Source organism: Talaromyces stipitatus, genomic scaffold (genome assembly GCF_000003125.1).
Source record: "Talaromyces stipitatus ATCC 10500 scf_1105507295487 genomic scaffold, whole genome shotgun sequence".
In the NCBI taxonomy this organism is placed as follows: Eukaryota; Fungi; Ascomycota; class Eurotiomycetes; order Eurotiales; family Trichocomaceae; genus Talaromyces; species Talaromyces stipitatus.
Window position 1 is genome coordinate 1,941,752 of NW_002990120.1, and position 20,313 is coordinate 1,962,064.

General features: G+C 45.9%; 9 protein-coding genes across 10 annotated transcripts, besides 2 other annotated features; 5 read left to right on the top strand and 4 right to left on the bottom strand.

Moving 5' to 3' along the window:
- Positions 1-1,118: 1,118 nt before the first annotated feature.
- TSTA_059140 (monocarboxylate permease, putative) lies at positions 1,119-2,760 on the bottom strand (the record flags this gene model as incomplete). Its single annotated transcript, XM_002487492.1, has 3 exons — positions 1,119-1,281; positions 1,351-1,626; positions 1,679-2,760. The coding sequence occupies 3 exons, from the start codon at positions 2,758-2,760 to the stop codon at positions 1,119-1,121; spliced, it is 1,521 nt and encodes a 506-aa protein (XP_002487537.1).
- Positions 2,761-3,186: 426 nt separating this feature from the next.
- On the bottom strand, positions 3,187-4,629 carry TSTA_059150 (uncharacterized protein; the record flags this gene model as incomplete). The annotated part of the gene is made up of 6 exons (XM_002487493.1): positions 3,187-3,419; positions 3,470-3,587; positions 3,710-3,756; positions 3,787-3,943; positions 4,065-4,331; positions 4,528-4,629. The coding sequence occupies 6 exons, from the start codon at positions 4,627-4,629 to the stop codon at positions 3,187-3,189; spliced, it is 924 nt and encodes a 307-aa protein (XP_002487538.1).
- Positions 4,630-5,335: 706 nt separating this feature from the next.
- Positions 5,336-5,956, top strand: TSTA_059160 (uncharacterized protein; the record flags this gene model as incomplete). Its single annotated transcript, XM_002487494.1, has 2 exons — positions 5,336-5,598; positions 5,641-5,956. The coding sequence occupies 2 exons, from the start codon at positions 5,336-5,338 to the stop codon at positions 5,954-5,956; spliced, it is 579 nt and encodes a 192-aa protein (XP_002487539.1).
- A 521-nt stretch (positions 5,957-6,477) lies between these two features.
- On the top strand, positions 6,478-7,324 carry TSTA_059170 (phosphatase, putative; the record flags this gene model as incomplete). The annotated part of the gene is made up of 3 exons (XM_002487495.1): positions 6,478-6,538; positions 6,592-6,650; positions 6,717-7,324. The coding sequence occupies 3 exons, from the start codon at positions 6,478-6,480 to the stop codon at positions 7,188-7,190; spliced, it is 594 nt and encodes a 197-aa protein (XP_002487540.1). The 3' UTR covers positions 7,191-7,324.
- Positions 7,325-7,851: 527 nt separating this feature from the next.
- Positions 7,852-8,865, top strand: TSTA_059180 (dihydrodipicolinate synthetase family protein). Its single transcript, XM_002487496.1, has one exon. The coding sequence runs from the start codon at positions 7,874-7,876 to the stop codon at positions 8,786-8,788; it is 915 nt and encodes a 304-aa protein (XP_002487541.1). The 5' UTR covers positions 7,852-7,873; the 3' UTR covers positions 8,789-8,865.
- Positions 8,866-10,340: 1,475 nt separating this feature from the next.
- On the top strand, positions 10,341-11,895 carry TSTA_059190 (mandelate racemase/muconate lactonizing enzyme family protein). Its single transcript, XM_002487497.1, has 3 exons — positions 10,341-10,731; positions 10,780-11,001; positions 11,062-11,895. The coding sequence occupies exons 1-3, from the start codon at positions 10,556-10,558 to the stop codon at positions 11,813-11,815; spliced, it is 1,152 nt and encodes a 383-aa protein (XP_002487542.1). The 5' UTR covers positions 10,341-10,555; the 3' UTR covers positions 11,816-11,895.
- Positions 11,896-12,065: 170 nt separating this feature from the next.
- TSTA_059200 (short-chain dehydrogenase, putative) lies at positions 12,066-13,236 on the top strand. 2 transcript variants are annotated; one of them, XM_002487499.1, is made up of 4 exons: positions 12,066-12,149; positions 12,232-12,363; positions 12,413-12,625; positions 12,694-13,236. In XM_002487499.1, the coding sequence occupies exons 2-4, from the start codon at positions 12,238-12,240 to the stop codon at positions 13,159-13,161; spliced, it is 807 nt and encodes a 268-aa protein (XP_002487544.1). In that variant the 5' UTR covers positions 12,066-12,149; positions 12,232-12,237; the 3' UTR covers positions 13,162-13,236. The 2 variants fall into 2 exon arrangements, with proteins under 2 accessions (XP_002487544.1, XP_002487543.1); XM_002487498.1 differs by having other exon boundaries at positions 12,122-12,363.
- Positions 13,236-15,464, bottom strand: TSTA_059210 (uncharacterized protein; the record flags this gene model as incomplete). The annotated part of the gene is made up of 4 exons (XM_002487500.1): positions 14,679-15,464; positions 14,321-14,619; positions 14,139-14,260; positions 13,236-14,094 (listed from the first exon to the last, which is right to left on the bottom strand). Exons 1-4 carry the CDS (start codon positions 15,271-15,273, stop codon positions 13,236-13,238), a joined length of 1,875 nt encoding a protein of 624 aa, XP_002487545.1. The 5' UTR covers positions 15,274-15,464.
- A 165-nt stretch (positions 15,465-15,629) lies between these two features.
- On the bottom strand, positions 15,630-16,705 carry TSTA_059220 (cell wall galactomannoprotein, putative). Its single transcript, XM_002487501.1, has one exon. It carries the CDS (start codon positions 16,695-16,697, stop codon positions 15,813-15,815), a length of 885 nt encoding a protein of 294 aa, XP_002487546.1. The 5' UTR covers positions 16,698-16,705; the 3' UTR covers positions 15,630-15,812.
- Positions 15,966-16,143: a microsatellite.
- Positions 16,706-20,244: 3,539 nt separating the features above from the next.
- Positions 20,245-20,266: a microsatellite.
- The last annotated feature ends 47 nt before the right edge of the window (positions 20,267-20,313 follow it).

Below are 20,313 nucleotides of genomic sequence, written 5' to 3' on the forward strand. Positions count from 1 at the left end.
TTATGTAATTCGGTTTCTGGTGGCGACGATGAGCTTGTAGTACATTGAGGTGGATTGGAATCGTGAGCAGTCTATAGGAGCTAACTTTCAGTTCCATCATACCCACATTAATGTAACATCCTTTTGTGGTCATTTACACAACACCTAACGACTGGTGAGACTGGTCAATATCCTCAATACTTGGTCCAATTAAAATGGACATGTCAGATTAGACTCATCCATCCGTACAATGTCGGATCATCCCTACCGAGGACACTAGCAAACGTTGACTCCGATAGACGTTGATACTAGTACATTTAGTCAAACTCAATTATTGTTCTCTACTTCTCTATTGACTTCTAGTTTAGAGAATTATCAAAAAAAAAAAAAAGCTTTCAAGTATGGTGTTATCAACCCCTTCATTCCGCTCCCTTCTTACTCCCACCAAATGACCGACTTGCCCCTCCTTACTTTGTTTGACCGAGTATAGGTAATACTACAACAAGAGTTACGCTCATTCCAAAGCATGATAGCTTCATTCATGGTCTCATTCATGGTTTCATGGGATTTATTAAATTCACACGGCTTTATCACTGACCAAGTCGCGACTATTCGGATTCTAGACGTTACACTACCCTGGATAACTACATTACTAGAATTGCTGTTCTGATTGAATCCAAGTTAAGTAACTTTTATTTTTGTTCCTCGGTTCCTGAATTTTCATTTTGCTTTTTTTGTAGGTATGCACTCAAATCGAATGAAGTATACCAAGGGGAATCAAGTACCTACACTTAGCCCTAACCCTGCTTCCTGCTGTGTACATAACCAGAGCTCACTGAATGCAGCGCTTCCCAGATCGAGGAAAAAACAGCGAGCTTGTCTTATCCACGCCCTGTCATACGTATAATATGCATCATACGACAAATCTCAAGTCTCACGAGAAATCTGCGACAGTACCCAAGTAAGCAGCTTTCGGGGATGCACCATCCTTTAATCATCGGCCCACCTTTCGTTGCAAATATTAATTTTGGAATCCTTTAAGAAGATAAGAAGCCCTCGACATTACATACAGTCACAGGTGTTTTTCTTTCTAATCGAGTCCGTGGGCTGTGGCGTCCAGGTCCTCAGTCGACTTCGATTTAGACCTTGACCTTCCATTTCCAATTATAACTCAAACAAGTCCATCTGGTCAAAGCTAAAAGACCTGTTGTCCATAATAATAATGCCCCTGACCAAATGATCATTGCTTTTGGGCCGCCTTTTTGCATCAGTTCACCCGTAACGGGGATACTGACCAGTAGGCTGTTATAAAGTCAGTCATCTGAAATTGTTACTATCGAATATCACAAGAAATATGATAGGGTAACTCACGCAAAGCTAACCACAGAGTAACACGTCCCAAACCTCAATCCAATCTCCTTGGCATCGGAAATCTGTCGAATACACACTGGAGCAAGACTGATAAATGATCCTGAAGTCAAGCCGTACATACAGCTGAATATGTAGAGAATGGGAAGTGATGTTTGGAATGGATAGAGCAATGCAAAGAGCCAGATCACTGTCAACACAACGACGATATTAAGTGTGTTCAGGCGTCCGTAACCGTCTGCTATACGTCCGGCGACTAGACGGCCTATCATTCCGCAACTAGTTTATGTTAATTTTGCATGGACCATGAAGGCGCTAAAGGGAAACTTGCATGTTCATGATGACGATGAGGTAAATACTGGTATTGGTCGAGAAGCCTAAGGTTGTGATGAACGTCGGATACATTCCAAGCAATGAAAAGTATTGTAGCTCCAGACCTGTGAGTCGCTTATCAGTCGCTTGTCCCACAGGCTTGTCAAGAGAGTTGCTCGAATGAGACGTACAAAAAGTACTAAAAGTCATCCAACTAAATTTCAGATCCTTGAAACATCTCAAATCAATGACCACTTTGGACGTTTTCCTCCTCGGCAGTCTCGCACGAACCATAAACGAACCAAGAAGACACAAGAACCCAACCACAAACGCGAGTGTCCTCATAGTCCACTTGAACCCAATATTGGAGAACCCTGCTCGCAACACAAACGGGAACACAGCGCCACCTAATCCACCACCAGCCAAAGCTGTGCCTATGGCCATACCAGCACGCATCTCGAACCAATGCGGCACACAAGCCATGCCCACTGTGCTTACCAGGGCAGCACCGATACCGCCGAGAATACCAAAGGTCAAAAGGAATTGCCAATACCGTTTGCACTCAGCAAACAAAAATAGACTCAACATGAAAATCGCCGAGCCCACATAGACAAGCATCTTTGGACCGTGCGAATCAAATAATGGACCAATATAAACGCCTAGAAGCAGTGTAACGAAGACAAAGATGCTTGGTATCCAACCAACATCGGTGCTGCTGTACGAGGAGAGTTGATTGGCTTCAAGGTAAGACTGAAAGACGCCGACGGAGTTCAACATGCCATACGAAGCCATTAGAAGGAAAAACGATCCTAATACGACGAGCCATGATCGGGTTCCACCGTCTGGGAAGCTGTCTACTACTACTGTTTCTGGCGAAACAGGCGGGTGATCGGATGGAGGAAATGCATCACCGTGAGCGTCTTCTTGTGGTGGGATCAGATGTTTAGTTGTTCTGTCTGTGGCAGTTGCTATATTGCCGAAGGGTAGAAAGTTTGATATCTCGATTGACAATGTGTTGTAGTCATCTGATCTGGGCGTACTAAAAAGTCTGCCGTTATCTTGAGTAGGATGAATGCTAGAAGATGAACTTTCCAATGCCATTCTTTTTTTATATCAATTGGCACTTGAACTGGACAACATAGTGGTTAATACGAATAAAAGTGAAGTCAAAGGATTGACTGACTCATTCAGGCGGGGCAGATAAGCGTTAGGGCTATCGTCCTAATGACCCAATTATTATACAATAGAAATACAAGGCGATACCAAAAGTTACCACTACTACAGCGTCAATTCACCACCAGTTTGATTAGGGTGGTAACGGCCATTACGACAATTACAATCACGTAAAAAACCTTTCTGTTCTCGGGATTTGATTAGGGCTAACTTACTATTTATGCCGTGGTTGAGAGTGTATTTGTAGAAACAGCTCCCTATTTGCAGTTGCATTTTGGTAGTCATTTGAGAAGATCATTAAGATAAACACAGCCTGCTGCTGCCATATTATTGCCCAAACTCACCTCCTCTTCGTCACTCCTCGATGAGCCTTGTCAGGCTGGCGAGACAGAGCCCGCTTGCTACTAACAGTGGCTGCATCAGAAAGTCATCGTACGTAAGCTCTTCAGCAGTCGGTCGCTCTTCAGGCAACCAACGCAATATTCTCCGTAAGAAATTGAGAAATGGCTCTTTATCTTCACCATCATATTGCCCAAATCTCATTTCTAGTGATTGCTCTGGTATGGTTATATTGCCTTTCCAGTTGCCTGTAGAAGAATGTCAGCCATGAGTTAGTAGAGCCATGAGAGCGGTGTACCTTGCTTATCCCAGTATTTGAAACAATTGTCATTTCGTATGAGAAATTCCGGAGGAGGGGTTCCCAAAAGCGAGAAAATTTCCGTTAAGTGCTGTTCATCATCTAGAATGCGATCTTCCTCGCAAAAAAAGATGAATACCCTCCGCCAAATCCCAAACCTGGGTCAAGGATCAGCTACGATGAAGGAATACTTTGCAGAAATATGTGGCAAACTAAAGAGAAAATGAATAGCCAACCTACCATGATACCACCTGACCAGATATCAACCTCGCAATCCCAATCCATTCCTAATATAACTTCAGGTGCTCAGTAAATACCTGGCATAATATCACCGTTTTGGTTTTGGATTCCAAGTCGAGCTTCACCAAGGTCGAAAAGTACACATAAAGCTTCATTAACAAGCATTGGTCGGGAATAGTAAATGTTACAATCCGGCAAAACTTTCCTGGCAATTGGATGCTTCATCTCATCTTCCTATCTGGCAAAGAATAGAAGTATCCTCAATTCCTTGCAATATATTATTTGACGAGACATCTATCGTCAGGGTCAGCGCACCATCTATCCTTCAGAAACATGACTTAACAGTATGAACAACGTTGTTTTGATGCGTGAATGCCACTGATATCAAAACGAGTTGAATAGTTCTCTGGAAGAGTCCTTTTGGGAACTTATTATCAGGGAACCAATTTCGAAATTCCGCCAAATTCATTCCAAGAGGTTGATAAAGCAAGCATGTGTGTTTCCCCTGGGGTCCCACAACCTCAAAGGAATCCATGACGAGGCGAACTAGCTGCTTTCCAAAATGATGGTTTGAATTCTTCAAATGCTCGGAAATAGCCATTTCATGATCAGGCTGATGTTCCTGACACAAATCTTGAGCGTGTCAAAATAATGCCCTCTGATTCATTAGACGCCTGTACCTAGATATTGCTTGGATGCTTACTGGAGTTCTCGGCAAAGCCAGGTGGTTGAAGATGTACCATATCAAAGCTTGGAAACAACTTGATATCGAGATGCAAAAACTTCACCGATCTAAGTGGGGACTAATTTTCCGCAACATAGAATGGGAGTGTCTCTTCCTCGATCTTCTCTGAGTGGTTTAATTTGACAAACCCTGGCGTAGGGAATTCACGCGGCACAAGGTTAGGTTGAGAAGCCATATCACTCACGAACGTCCGGCGCGAAGGAGGAACAATGACGGGCTTAGGTATATGTCTAAAGAAGAGAAGCCTTCCTAAATTATGACGAATCACTGAGATGTTGAATCATCAAAATTGATTGTTGTTTCTTTACGAATCCAAGGGTAGCTCTCTGTTACGCGCTAGTCTTACCGCAACGAGCCTCAATATTTGTTTTCTCCACGCAACAATATTCAACATCAGACGTTCTTTCTAAAACATCGTCACCACCGCGTCATTTGCAAAAAGATTGACGATCGGGGTGAAAATGCCAAAAAAGATCGTCCACAGGGGATGATTCCACTGCGCATCCGCAAACCAAGAAGCAAACAAGCAGCCAATGTCACCGGCAACGATGCACCGCAAACGACGGAGGCTCCCTCAAACAAACGAGGCTGCCACGAAAGGAGTCTTCAGCAGCAAAGAATGATCAATTGACTTCGTCAAAGAAAAGAGGTCGTCTGGCCAAAGATTCTTCAGCTGTGGAGAGTGCTCCAGCGTCTTCGTCTAAAAAGAGAGGCCATCCAGCAAAGGATGCGTCGGTCTTGCCTAAGCAAGGCCCTAGCAAAGATACAACTCAAAACCTAGACACTCCTTCGAGAAAAAGAGGTCGCCGTTTCAGGGGGTTCTTCAATTTTGGAGAGCGCTAAACCATCTTCGGTCCAAAAACGTGGTCGTCCTGCAAAGGATGCCTCGGTCTTGCCTAAACAAAGCCCTAGCAAAGCTGCAACCAAGAATTTGGAGACTCCGTCGAAGAAGAGAGGTCGTCCGTCAAAGGGCCCCTCGGTTGTGGAGAGCTCGAAACCTTCTTCCGCCCAGAAATGAGGTCGTCTTGCAAAAAGGTGCATCAATTGCGGCAGCAAGCAAAACCTCGTCACCTACAAAGAGAGGAAAGCCTAGTAAAGCAGCTACAGCCAGCTCTATCAAAGCGCCGACAAAGGCCAAGGCAAAGTCAGTACCCACTGCAAATACTGAAGCTTAACCTGCCAAAAGAGGCCGTCCATCAAAGTCAAAGGCTGTTGTTGTCGCTTCAACCGCAGAAAGCGGCAGTCGCAGTGCCAAATCATCTCCTCAAAAGACATCTTCATCAACCAAGAAGGCCGCAATACCCAAGAAAGCAGCAGGAGCCTTTCCCTCGAGAATTGGAGACATTATCGAACTCAGCAGCCCAGAAATCGAAGAGCTGCGACCAGATCTAGCCAAGGATATGCGACTCGGCTTCTTGGAGATCCCGCATCCAAGACGATTTGGGGAAAATTTGATGTTGGTATCTACGAGGGCTATCTCCGCCGTAAAGAATTACAGATGAAGCAAAAGATGGAATTCGAACATCGTAGCCGCGAGAGTGGCACCAGTGATGGAGACTGTGGTGTATGTGAAAATTGAGTTTCAGGGCCAGAAATTCACAGCTACGTTCGAGTTTGTTGGAGGTGTTTCAGTAAAGGGGGTCATGCATACGACGTCTGCTCCGAGTATGCATAATTCTTCGCATTATTCAAACGGTTGGAAGAACTATGCATTTGACATATTGCGGGGGAGGGGGGGGAGGGAAAGATCCTGCTTTAGGATCGTGTGTTCTATATTATGTTACTTTTGTATCTTTTGGAGTGACGGATTTCCTTTGTGAGTAGTGCCTGATTGGTGACTCAGGCTCTCAGGCATCCATCAAGTAGTAATTATGCCGCTAGTCTTATTGAGCTGTCAATCTTTCTTACATCACAAAACTAACGCTGCTGTGTTATCGGACTCAACTATTCTCTCGCCTGGAGTATAATACATCAGAACATTAATCGAATCCACCTCATTGATACACGTGTCTGACCTCCCAAAATGAAAACTACAGAAATCACAGGCGATCTCTTTGATGCCCCTGATGGCGCTGTCCTCATTCGTACGATACTGGCCCTCTCATCACTGAATCTCCATTTACTGACTGATCTACAGATGCGTGTAACTGCCTAGGCTCCTGGGGCGGCGGAATAGCAAGAGTTTTCAAACACAAGGTCTCACCATTCCCTCCCCTCCATCAACTACGTCCTTACTCGAGCAACTTACGTAGTTGACTATAGTACCCCTCCGCCTACAAATTCTACTACAACCACTGCAGAGCCCTCCTCAGAGAGAAACGTCCACACACCCTGCTCAACTCTCAAACCAATGACCCAAAAATCGTCAATCTCCCTCTGGGCACAGCACTAATCATCCCACCCCAAGCTCAGGATTATTCTATTCGACAAAATAAGAAACACTGGATCGTTTGCCTGTTCACATCGCGCGCCTACGGTCGTGGGGTTAGTAAACCGGACGTCATTCTAGAGAATTCCGTGCATGCGATTCGAGATATGCGCAGACAGCTTGAGGAGTTGTTTGAGCATGAAGATGGGATGGAGCAGTGGGACGGCAAGGTTTACTCGTGTCGATTTAATTCGGGACTGTTCGGTGTGGAGTGGAAGGCTTCGAGGAAGATTCTCGAGACAGAGTTGGATGGGATGGTAGGTGTTGAGGAGGTGGTTGTTGTGCGGCCGAAGGAAGAGATAGAATGAGCTGAGCTGATAAGGTCACGTGGATTGTTTGTCAGATTGATGACATAATAATCATCTTATCTTATCGATAAGGTGGTATGACTGTATCCCACGCAGCAGGTACCAATACAGTACTCCGAATGAAGTATTTTCTTGAACTGATCGTCTCTTATTTCATTTTCCGGTAAACGAACTCAGTTCTGCTTTCGGCTGAAAAGTCACTAATGACTCGCTTCGCACAATATGCATTCCTACCCGGTCCCAAGTCTCGTGCTAGAGCAAGTCCTGTGATCCCGCACCGTGGGGGTTTCGTGACTAACCAGTCTCACTGATTTGCGGGGTTCATTGGGATATATGCATCTAGGGAGTATGTGGTGGCCAGCATGCATAGATGCCATTGACCTTGTATATAACTACGTGGAGGGTGCAGATGGTGTATATCTGGAGTGATGGGCAAGAAATTGGGAGTAAATCAGGCTAATAAGTGTCCATTCATGTGCAAGACTCTAAATGTATGTATTTTCCGTCGGACATCTCTGCGTGGGGGACTGTACACATGTACATCCACCGGGTCTTCCTGATAGAGAGACAAGTCAAAGTGGAGAAGAATCATTAGTCGTATTTCTTCTCCTCCTCTACCTCGTCCTTCCTTCAACCGTCTTCTTCATTCTTTCCTGTACTTGCAGTCATAATATACATATAAAATGTCTCCTCGACCTCTAGCGGGCGGCGTCTACGTGCCCACAGTAGCCTTTTTCGATTCTACCGAAGAAGTAGACACATCCACCACCGAAAAGCATGCTGTCAACCTCGCCAAAGCCGGTGTCGCGGGAATCGTCGTTCAAGGGAGCAACGGTGAAGCCGTGCACTTGGACCGCGCAGAACGCAAACTCATCGCCAGCGTAACCCGCAAGGCTCTCGATGCCTCCGGATTCGACAAATTGCCCGTCATCGTCGGCACAGGCGCACAATCTACCAGAGAAACAATCCTTCTTTCCAAGGATGCCGCTGAAGCTGGTGCGGATTATGTTATTGCTCTCCCACCTTCATATTACAAGGGTCAGGATACCTCTGCCTCTCGAATTAAGTATTTCAAGGATGTGGCCGATGCATCCCCAATTCCAGTTCTGATCTACAATTTCCCCGGAGCTGCTAATGGAGTTGACCTGAACTCCGATGAAATCATTGAACTGTCTCAACACCCGAATATCGTCGGCGTCAAACTCACATGCGCCAATACCGGAAAACTTGCCCGAGTCGCGGCCGGCGTCAAGCCTGAATTTTTCACTTTTGGCGGTTCATGCGATTTCACCCTCCAGACTCTGATTGCCGGTGGGCAGGGCGTTATTGCCGGTACTGCCAATATCATCCCTCGTACCTGCGTGCAAGTATACAAGCTGTACGTGGATGGTAAAGCGGCCGAAGCGCAGAAGTTGCAGGCTATTGTTGCCAGGGCTGATTGGGCGGGGATTCAGGGAGGATTTCCAGCTATGAAGGCTGGATTACAGGCCTTTTATGGATATGGAGGTGTGCCGAGGCGACCGACTCCTGCGGCTGACGTGCAGGCTACCAAGGCTAGGTTTGAGGAGAGTTGGGCCGTGGAGCAGTCTCTTGCTTGATTTGCCCTTTTCACTTTGTGCTGGTTTTTTAAGTAGGATAGACTTCATATAGTAATGTCACCATATTACTCTTAAGGCCATGACAATATATCCATCAAAGGATAGGAGAGGTCGGTCGCCTAGGTAGCAACCGGTAATGAGCAGTGAGAAATATTATATTTTAGTTATCATAATATTGAACACAAAACAGAAACTCCTTGTCTCCCAACTCATTCCACTAGTTAGGAACCCACATCGCACATGGTAATAGTGCATATATTGCGCGATTTGTCCTAGCGCTCGTCTGTATTGTATCGTGTATCCAATATATTCTCGAGGTCATGCATCCATGGGGTTTTGGCTTCTCCGACTATTAAGGGGATACCCTGCGTGGTCAGGAGAGCAATATCTGAAACACCTTCACCAGTTTGCGGTCGGGCTGCCTTGTGATCCCCGAAACGTACACCATGATCAAAATGAGAACGATAAACAGCCGTCATTGGATGACCTAAATGCTGTCCAAAGCGAGCAACTATAGAATGCTCGTCACCGCAAAGTAGTTGCTCCTATCGAAGGTGAAACTCGCTATATTCTCGAGCGTCAGGCACCTAGTCCAAGACTATGTCATGCCATTGACAAGATTCGAAGTATTGGGCGTTTGCATCTCAAATTTAGTCCAATTACCAGTTGTACAACCAACATAACGTTCTTGAGTACTATCATTTGCTGTTCCTCCCATTCCTGACCAGATCCGGCAGGCGTTGCTGTATAAGCTGATCCGCAGTCAATGTGATTGGAGCCATCGGGATAAATCAAGTAATTTTCAAATTGAATGTGTAAATATCAATGAACAGAGAATAGAAGTTTGCGATAAACTGAAATATTGCTTTTTTTGCGGTAATGCGTAGGTAATTGCCTGAAAGAGTGTTATCAAAACTCGAAGCTGAAGAGAGCATAAGGAGGATATAAATACTGCCAGGCACGATTTACATTCTTGCCAACCAGACCTAAGCGCCATCATATCAAGTCTCTCTCCACTTGCAATCTATCCCCGTATACGCGCCGAGCTCCCAAATCAAATGTCGGGTAGGGAATGCTATATAGCGCTTGACTTTCGAACGCTGGTGCAATGCAACCAACCGTCAAGAAGCAATGTATTGGACGGCGACTGCTAAGGCGACGATGGCCCTGTACCTCTGATTCAATTTTGGTTTGCCCAGGACTCATCAATTGATGAGACGCCGTGATAGGTCTGACCTCTCTTGACGAGACTATGGACATACGACCCTCGGGAGTCTTAGAGTTGAATCGGTGTTTGCTCCGATGCTTTTCCCCCGCGAAATAACCCCCACGCTAGTATGATTTCCCAATTGGGCTACCTCTGACAATGCGTGAGATTCATTCTTCTTTAGTAATTTGCGACGGTAATCAGTTATATACAGTGTGTTTGGCAGTGTAAACTGCAAGGTATTAGTTTATGTAACCGCGTGACAATCTGTGGGGGTATTCTGGTCCAGTCTCAAGTGCTGTCTGGCAGACCCCGCATGAGCTTCGCTGATGGCCACGACAATTCGGAGAACTGCCAACAAAAGGGCTCATCAGGACATTTATCCGTTGATTAAATGAACTGTACAATGGTGAACTGGCCTATGCATTGCATTGGTTAGATTCAGTGGACCAAAGGCCAGACCTTAAGCTCAAGCTTCCGTTATAAACTCCGGTTTCCCTTTTTTTATTTCTTCATCCTCAATCTTATTCACTTTCGGTTAGAGATCTATTTTTATAAAAATGGCCAAAATAAAATCCATCGAATACTTCCGCGTCAAGCCGCGTTGGATCTTTGTCAAAATCACCGATGAAAACGGCGGATATGGCTGGGGTGAGGGTACACTGGAAGGCCACGACCTCGCTGTAGAAGGTGCTCTAGACGAAATGATTACCCGATTGATTGGATATGAAGCTGAGTTAGTCTTCTCTTCTCTCTTTCTGTAACACGCAACTAACCGGCCCAGTGACATTGAACACATCTGGCAAACAATATGGCGTCTCGGTTTCTACCGAGGAGGTCCTGTCTTCATGTCCGCTCTTTCCGGTATCGATATTGCACTATGGGACTTGAAAGGACGCAATCTCGGCGTCCCGGTTCATCAGCTTCTAGGAGGGAAAGTGCGCAATAAAGTGCAGGTCTACGCTTGGATTGGCGGTGATCGACCCGCCGATGTTGAAGTTGCTGCGTGAGTTTCTCACCTCTATCATATAAAATGCCGGGTTTGGATCTAATATAAAGAATATAGCAAAGCCCGCATTGCCCAAGGCCTGAAATGTATTAAAATGAACGCCACCGAAGACGTAAACTGGCTCGACTCCCCCGCCGTCCTCGACAGCACTGTCGAACGTCTCAAAACTGTCAAAGCCCTGGGCCTCGACGCCGGTCTCGATTTCCACGGCCGTCTACACAAACCCATGGCCAAGCAACTCGCCAAAGCCCTTGAGCCATATCGCCCGCTATTCATTGAAGAGCCTCTACTTTGCGAACATCCTGAAGCTATCAAGCAGCTTTCGGAATTGACTACTATCCCCATCGCATTTGGCGAAAGGCTATATACCCGATGGGACGTGAAACGGTTCTTGGAAGATCATTCGGTTGACATTCTTCAGCCGGATATTGCGCATGCAGGCGGTATTAGCGAGACACGCCGCATTGCCGCTATTGCAGAGGCTTACGACGTCGCTATTGCGCCTCACTGTCCTCTAGGACCCATTGCCTTCGCTGCATCTATTCAGGTTGCGTTAAACACGCCCAATTTCGTGATTCAGGAAATGTCGTTGGGTATGCACTACAATACCGAGGCCGGGGATATTGATTTGTATACGTATTTGAAAGATCAGTCAACCTTCCAGATTGAGGAAGGATACGTCAAGGCGCCTACTGGGGCTGGATTGGGTATTGAGATTGATGAGGAGTTGGTGAGGAAGATTGCAAAGGAGACGGAGCCGTGGAAATGTAAGGAGTTTTATGGTCCTGATGGAGGTATTCGCGAATGGTAATCTATGTTATTGTCCCAAAAATTAATTACCTTCATACGCATAGAGATTTGATTGGAAATGACTAATCCCAAGTACTCTTCAATCACCTCCTAGATTCTTTCTAATAACTATATCAGAAAACAATAAGGTCTAACATACCCCCCGGAAAGAAATGCGATGCATTAAACTTATTTGCCGGCGACGTGGGGGATCAATTTATCCATGAATCACCGTCATCCCCACTGCAGAGAAGAACAGAAGACTAGGACAGCTACCCGGTGTCTGGATAAATGGTTTGAGCTGATCATATGGTTTTGTGGGGGGAAATAGCTTAGATAGCTTGCTATACAATTCAGTAAGCTCATCAATCCTGTCTCTTTTTCTACGTCAACCCTGGCCGAACATGAAAGAGCACTCGGCTCAGAAACAAGCAAAAGACAACCATGCCAATTCCACACCTCTTCTCCCTTGAAAATCGCACCGCTCTGGTGACGGGTGGTACTCGCGGTATCGGTGCCCAAATGGCCATTGCATTGGCCGAAGTAGGTGCCGATATCATTCTCGTTCAGGTAACATTCCCCCTTTCTCACTATTCCGTCATACTAATAGCTCAATTAGAGAGACACATCAAATCAACAGACAAAACAGATAATCGAATCACTAGGCCGCAAATCATTCATCTACACAGCCGACCTGGCCTCTCGCGAAGATGTATCTGGTCTGACCAAGAAAGTTCTTGCGGATGGTCACGATATTTCGATTCTTGTGACCTGTGCCGGTATTCAAAGAAGACATCCCGCTGAGAAATTTCCGGATAGTGATTGGGATGAGGTGGGCACTTAACACATTGACAAATTTTAAGCAATTCTCAAATCCCGTACTAATAGATAATGAAACAGGTCCTCCAAGTCAATCTAACAACAGTCTTCACCCTCTGCCGCGACATAGGCGCTTACATGCTTACTCGCCCACCCTTCCCAGGCACAGAATCCTCTTCCCCCGGCGGCGGATACAGAGGCAGTATCATCAACGTAGCCTCTCTCGTCTCCTTCCAGGGAGGCATCACCGTTCCAGCCTACGCCAGCGCCAAGGGCGGAATTGCGCAACTCACAAAGGCATTATCGAACGAATGGGCTAGTAAAGGGGTAAATGTAAACGCGATTGCGCCGGGATATGTTGCTACAGATATGAATGAGGCGCTTATCAATAATCCGCAGAGGGCGGAGCAGATTCTTGTGAGGATTCCGGCGGGGAGATGGGGGACTCCGGAGGATTTTAAGGGGCCAACGGTATTTTTGGCGGGGAAGGCGAGTTTGTATGTTTCGGGGGAGATATTGACTGTTGATGGGGGGTGGATGGGAAGGTGATTCTCTTTAGTACCTTGGGTGTCGAGTTGTTTACGATATGCTCGAGGAACGATGTGAGTAGCGACTCGATTGAATTAACCACCGTGAATAGACATCAATAACTCATCAACCGTCCATTCCTTATCAATCCCAGCAGCAGTCCCGCTGCTAATAGGGGACTCAATATGGCTGTACCTTCCCCCAAACATGTTTAGTAAACACCTTTCCACCCCGTTCCGGGCCTCTCGACTCAAAGAGGTTAATACTTCGGTCATATGAAGTACATATTCCGCTCTATTCACATTTCCCAGATGATTCATGAAATGGTTCAGCAAGAATCCCTCCAATTGCGGGATTGAGGCCATCCAGATCGATTTGTGATCACGCATCTCCTTATCGAGCGTTGCAAGGCGGTCGTATGATTTCTCATCTACTTCAACGTCAACAGTGCACATCGATAGATTAGATGGAGAAATCGATTTGACGTTGTCGTCTCTCTCTGGTGCAGCGGTGGCAATCGTATTATGGTACTTTGACGAAACGCATTCCTGGATCATAACGCCAATATAAAACAAACATGCGATACGATCATGTTCATGCACATTCGCTGTGGCATCCTCTGGATGTCGCATACTTTCCAGGAACGAACTGCGAAGAATCGTGACAGCCTCGTAGATGGAATGGTAATGCCATAATCCCACGGATTGGAGATTACTCGAATTAGCCATGAGACTTCGCATGTCCTGAATGAAAGAAATGAGCCATAAAGAGCGGAGTTTTGGTATTTCGGAGTTGTTGGAGTTGCTGCCGTATATTTTTAGGCCGGTTGGGGTACTGGGTTCGGAGAAAGGAGATGCTGATTCTTCTGTTATGCGGAGATAACTGAAGGAATCTGATATTTCGGATATATTGTTGGACGGATAGAACCATGATGGTTTCGACATCAATGATATTCTTTCTGGTTAGTATCTTCTACACAATCATGCATGGGTACTTACAATTGTAGCACCAGCCCTAATCGCCAATTTTTTTTCAGTGATGCGAGTCCTCCCCGTGCTTGGATCATTCTATCCAGTCCATCACGATGGATGCGCCAGACTGCCTCTGTTCCCCAGTATCTCTTGAGACACGTCAGTAAAAAGAAGTACAAGTAGAAAAAGGAAAAGAGAGAGGAACACACCTCAAAAGTAAGTAACCTCACAACCGCCGCAAAAGTCGCATCCTCTAATGCTGTTTTCTCGTCTTGCATCCACTGATTGATCAACGAGACAGCTTCGGATTTGTATTTGAGGACTTCAACGGCATGTTTCTGGCCATGAAGATAGGCTAAATGAGCCGCAGAATGCGCCATTATGCCATAGAAAGATGCCGCATTTGATAGATCAAGGGGAAACCAAACATCCCGCATGGGGTTAAAGCTGATATTAAGTGCTGAAGGAGTCTCGGTGTCAAACACCATTGCCGAGTGCGAAGTTAGCCCTATAATTCTGTTAGTCCTTCTATTATCCTGCTAGCTTAGGGGCTTAGCAGTGGCGTACAGTGATGGAGTAGTTCATGATGCCTGGTTGTCAGACTGATCGGGAAAGTATCAAAAGGATCCAAAGCCAATGGTGATAGGATCTGATCCATAGCAACAGTAGGAAAAGCTTCAGATAAGAGTTCGTCGTAATATATGTTCATCAAGTCGTCTTGCCCAAAGCTAGCAAGATATTGCAAATCTTGATCTGACATGTTAAGGAACTGTTCATAGTCATTCGGGACATATATCATTTCATCACCAAAGTTGAAATTATCAATGTCTCCATGGAAGGTATTGAGCTCGGAGTCGGTGTCCATACAATCAACATCTTTGGCCACCAACGCCTGGAATCCATCCTCCGGATGCAAACCCTCGGATTTTATAGCTTTTTTAGCAGCCAAAGGTCTACGCCTTTTTCTTTGCACGGGCTTCACTTTTGATCCATTACCGTTTTCTCCTGCCTTGCTGTCTTCTTGATGCTGAGAAAGGATCTTTTGTTTCCTCTTCCGCCATGACTGTCGCATAGCATAGCTTCGGGCACGATGCGCATCTTCAAAAGTGACGAATTCAAATATTTGTGCTGCGGATTGTCTCTGAGAGTCGGATTTTGCCATATTGCTTGCTTGATGTTGTGGCTTGGCGTGGAATGAGATGATGTTTGATATTATGCCTTGTCCTCATGAGATGGAGATGCAATGCATCGTAACTCAGCGCAATCACACCTTAACTAGATTTCCCAGGCCCTACCGAGTCCAGATGTTTCCATCTTCTTTTTTTATATCGATTCAAATTCTACTGTCAGCTCAGATCATTTATCAGATGTCGGTCAGGAAGTGGGAGAAAAACGACAGCGAATCTGTTCCGCTCGGACCCACTTGGATCCCCCATAATGCCGACCCTGATTACTGTAATCCGTCTATAAGCTTACACATTCATGTGTTGCCTGACCATGAGTTGAAATGACATGTAGGGAAAAAGAAACAACAGTTCGAATTATATCCTAACATGCTTTGACTATCAATATGTTCAATTGTTGTACATTAGTTCTAGGTTAAAAAGTCCCATATTATAACCCCCTCGCAGATTCCCAAAACAGTCAAAAGCAAGAAACACATCTCTCTCATGTATACATGCTGCTCATTGAATAGTTAATTTACAAGGCAAAGACAGCAAGCAGAGCGGCAGCGAGACCGACAGCTCCGCTGGCCTTGTTAGCGCTGGCAGCACCGGTGTATTTAGGAGTGACGCCAGTGGAGGTAGAGCTGTGGCCGGGAAGAACACCAGAGGAAGTAGCAGCTCCACTACCGGGGGCAGTGGTAGCGGTAGAGACGGCAGGGCTGGAACCGACGGTGGCAGTGGTAGCAGCAGTGGTAGCAGCGGTAGTAGCAGCGGTGGTACCGGCGGCAGTGGTGGTAGCAGCTCCAGTGGAGGTGGTACCGGCAGCAGAGCTGGTGGAAGAGCCGGAGGCGGAGGCAGTGGCGGTGCTGCCAGTGCCCTTGAAGGCGTCGATACCGCTCTGGATGGCATCGGTGATACCGGAAGAGAGGTCGCTAGCAACACCGGCGAGAGCAGGAGGAACCTTGCTGGAGATCAAATCGGCGAGGCTCTTGGCAGCAGTATATTGATCCTGAAGGCCAGACTCGATTTTACCACCAGCACCAGCGGAGACGAGAGCATCTTTCTTGGAGATGAGGTCCTTGATCGCGGCCTGGACATCGGAGCTGAGGCCCTGGACAGGGGTGGTGAGGGCGACAGCATCGGTATTGCTCAAGGTGCTTTGACTCTGGAGGGAGGAGACACCACTGTTGGTGATTGTGATGATGCTCTGAGAGTCACCGAGAAGGCTGGATGGGTCACCGCTGGAGTAAGACTTGACATCGGAGTCGAACTTCTTAACAGCAGTGTCGACATCAGAGATGACAGACTCAAAGGCTGCAACGTCGCGCTGGACCCTGGATGCCCGGCGGTCAACAACGGTAGGGTTGGCAAGAACCTGGGCGGAGAGGCCGAGGGCGATGATGGAGGTGGTGAACTTCATTTTGTTGATTAACGAGTGTTTTGATAAAAACAGCTACTTTGGTGACTGAACGAGTGTATCGTGAACGAGGACAGAAAAGCAGGAAGGATAATTGTTTTGAACTGCGATTGTTGGCTTTGACAAGGTGAGACAAACAGGACAGGAACGGGCAATTCTTATATACCTCGAGAAGGGGGGGCCACTGCGCGACGATCATATGCCAGCCCTCTTCATTACAATGTCCGTGATCCACCTTTAATCCTACCCTCCAGCCGAGGCTTCCAGACAATGCTAGCTCTGGAAGGACATGACTTAATCTCCACTGAGACCGGGGTAGTCAGGCACAAGAGCCACAAAGTAGAACCAAAGCCGATGGATCATGCTTATATTCCATAGGTCGAAGCTGGGGTATTGGCGCCATAGTGAGTTTTTAGTTCACAATTGACAAGGCAGGATTGAGGAGAAACCGAGGGTATCCATTTCTGACTCGGCCATGGTGTCATTGCCCCAGGTTCGAGTATTCATCAAAGGCCTTGATTGGTTATGAATGTTTAGCAGCAAATCATCATGGAGATTGACTAGACTGACTCCTGCACCAGATACACTACAGCATTTGACATCTCGTTACTTACTTGGACTCATTCTCCTGCGTCGAGACCGAGGCTTCATCAAGAGCCCATCTGAATGCGGACCAAAAGAAGAAGATCAAACGCTCCAAAACACCAGTAAGGAGTATGCTCTGTGCCAAGCGGATGATACCACTGAAGCAATGAGACGGGACCGAAATTAGACTGAGACACCTGATCTCGATTTCGTACCTTGGAGGCTTCTAGCTTGGTATTCCTTGTCCTTAAGCGTACGTACTGACATGTGGATGTTGGTACATGATCCACGAATCGTCCGGGTAAAGCCCTGGCTGAACGTCTAGCCATACGCCATTTGTGCATAACATGTCGCAGCTGTAGAAAGCTGAGTCGAGTCTATTTACGAAGCCATAATCGCATGAAGAAATACTCTAGACACAGACGGTAATAGCAATAACTAGACCGCATTAGGGCTGTGGCCGGCGCTATTCACGGTCAGATTACCTAGGAAGGGCATTGTTACCGCTGATTCTATGGAGTACCCCGGATTTCTGTTGTAATTTAAAGTAAAGAAATCATATGTCTGGGCTATGGAATTTATGGAATTATGGCTGATGCGCACGCAATGCGTAGGATCGGATGGCCCCGGATCCATATAATGAGTCTTTTAAAGTCGAGACTAGTACAAAGCTAGACCAATGTTATTTCGTTGCTTTTCGACTAGATTCTGCTCTAAAAATTTCTCCGCATATTTTAATCTAATCTCAGATTTGGCTTCGTTTCTAGGTCGGTCATATGACTGTAGGTATTTTATAAAAGGGTATATTTGGAAGAACGTTAGAAGGGGCTGGAAATAATAATCACGCAAGAAATCGGACTAGCAGGTGCTAATTTCTAAGTAGTACATAATACTACACGTGTTTCCCCGAGGACATCGTAGGTCTAGTGTATACTGTTCGCTTCTCCGATCTGTTAACGGCTTGCCCTAATGTCACAGCGAGCCCGAAATCGTCCAGGGATCTTCAGCAGGAGAATGCAGACTTTATACACGATTATAAAACAACAACTCAATTCTTAATAGTACTACAATACGAATAGTACTACACTATTCCAGCCAAGTCAACTTACTGTATTGAAGAAGGTAACGGTAACATTACTTCTGCATACAATAATAACGCTAGAATCGAATCTAGATGCATCAGGCAATTAGAAAATATATTGCACTTAACTATTGCACGATTATCCGATTGGACAACTCCATGTACCTCTACATATACTATGCGTCTACTCAAGTGGCAAGAATGTACTTCTACTTTGCGTTTAGCGAGACTACAGATAAAAAAAAGCCAGCGCTCAGACCTTAATCCTGGACGTTTCCAAGCCCCTCAAAGAGGACGAGTCAAAGCCCACCATAGAGAGTAGAAGTACAAGACCCTGGACTCGATTGTACACGTAATAAAAACTCGGAGAACCAGTCATGGAAAAAAAGTAGTCACTTGGCACATGTAACGCAAGGCGGTTCCCCGCGATGGATTTCAAGCCACCTTTCTGAGCTATTTGTTTAGTCTGTTGTTTGGCTGCTGTTTAGTTTATGCATTGGACTGTTGATTCGTGGTTTAAATTTGTACGAGTGTTTTGTGTATGTATACGATGAACAGGTCAGGTTAGGCAGCCAACCTTGGAAGTGCTTACAGAAGGATTGAGTCTTCGTCCTGATCAATATGTATCTTGATTACGGAATTGATTTTTTTTATTTGAGGGTGTCTGTTCATACGATGCAATCTAATCCTGCATTGACAAAATAGACCTGTTCCTGGAAGAACAGGCGTCGATATATCGTACACTGTACCTACCATTTACATAAATTCCGGCTACTCCAAAATGTACAGCAGAACGGATCTCGGAAACGAACACTGCCAGATCTATCTCTGACCATTGCTTCATAGTTGTCTATAGACCGCGTTTCTAACAGTATCAAGCACTTCGATCAATATCGGATCAAGCCTCTAAATTACTACTCCAAACTACCTAGGTACAAGCAACTACGCAGTATCCCTAGACTCCATATTAAATCAAATAGTTACCAATAGCTCAATATCACATTCAAATAAGCTATCTAAACTTGTGCATGTCAAGATTTAAACGCATGCATCAGGGGCTCATCCCGCCTTCCAGCTTGCGTACCTACATAACTACGTAGCCCCCAAGGAGGATGTATCGAACGTCGTCCCTGTGTCCATTCCCCTCCTATCCAGTCTATCACATGTCCTCCCGAACACTGAAATGAATTGAATTTGACCAAGCTAGTCAAGCCATCAGAAGTATTATCCAGAGTTAGTTATATTAATGTGGCGTCCTCACTTACTACCTAGGTATGCTGGGAATGGCTGCTTGTACATGTGACTGAGGCATGATTTTAATCATGACAAACAAAAAAAAAATAGATCAAGAAACTTATCTGACTCGGGTAGTTGGTTATTACATGGCTAGTTCTCAAGAGTCAAGATTTATGGGATGATTTACTCCGTTTCGTAGGTAAATTGTCTGGAGCAGACGGTCTTTGGCGGACGAAGTTAGGGCTAGACGCCTCCTTCGACGAAATATGGCACAGATCAAGCGAGTCGGGGATCCTTCCCCAGAAAATCTCTCATTTATCGATCTATTCATTAGTGGCTTTTTTTCTCCCCTCAACTATGATAGCTACCGGACCGAGTCAAGATTGAATGGGCTGTTTCTGCTCTAGCATGCGCGTTTGAACACCTCGGTGCGATTGGAAGTTCCCAATGCTATCTCCATCACAACTCACGTCCCAAAAGAAAAGGAGACACGAAATCTATCATGCAAATGCCTCCTTTCGCACGCAAATATGTATATAGTTCCCATCATTATATCCTTTAAATTCACCTCCCTCCAGGGTCCATCTCTCCATCCATCCCCTACCAATAACCCTGACTTCCCCCTTGATCCCTCCAAAATATGCAAATCCCCCCCCCCCCCCCCCCCCCCTTTCCCCATACCGCAAAATACAATCAAAAGACTGATCTCCTATGCCA

Coding starts and splice junctions, on each gene's coding strand:
- TSTA_059220 (XM_002487501.1), bottom strand. CDS start 16,697: ATGAAGTTCACCACCTCCATCATCGCCCTCGGCCTCTCCGCCCAGGTT.
- TSTA_059190 (XM_002487497.1), top strand. CDS start 10,556: ATGGCCAAAATAAAATCCATCGAATACTTCCGCGTCAAGCCGCGTTGG. Junction 10,732..10,779: donor TTGATTGGATATGAAGCTGA/GTTAGTCTTCTC, acceptor TAACCGGCCCAG/TGACATTGAACACATCTGGC. Junction 11,002..11,061: donor GCCGATGTTGAAGTTGCTGC/GTGAGTTTCTCA, acceptor TAAAGAATATAG/CAAAGCCCGCATTGCCCAAG.
- TSTA_059180 (XM_002487496.1), top strand. CDS start 7,874: ATGTCTCCTCGACCTCTAGCGGGCGGCGTCTACGTGCCCACAGTAGCC.
- TSTA_059200 (XM_002487499.1), top strand. CDS start 12,238: ATGCCAATTCCACACCTCTTCTCCCTTGAAAATCGCACCGCTCTGGTG. Junction 12,364..12,412: donor CCGATATCATTCTCGTTCAG/GTAACATTCCCC, acceptor TAGCTCAATTAG/AGAGACACATCAAATCAACA. Junction 12,626..12,693: donor CGGATAGTGATTGGGATGAG/GTGGGCACTTAA, acceptor ATAATGAAACAG/GTCCTCCAAGTCAATCTAAC.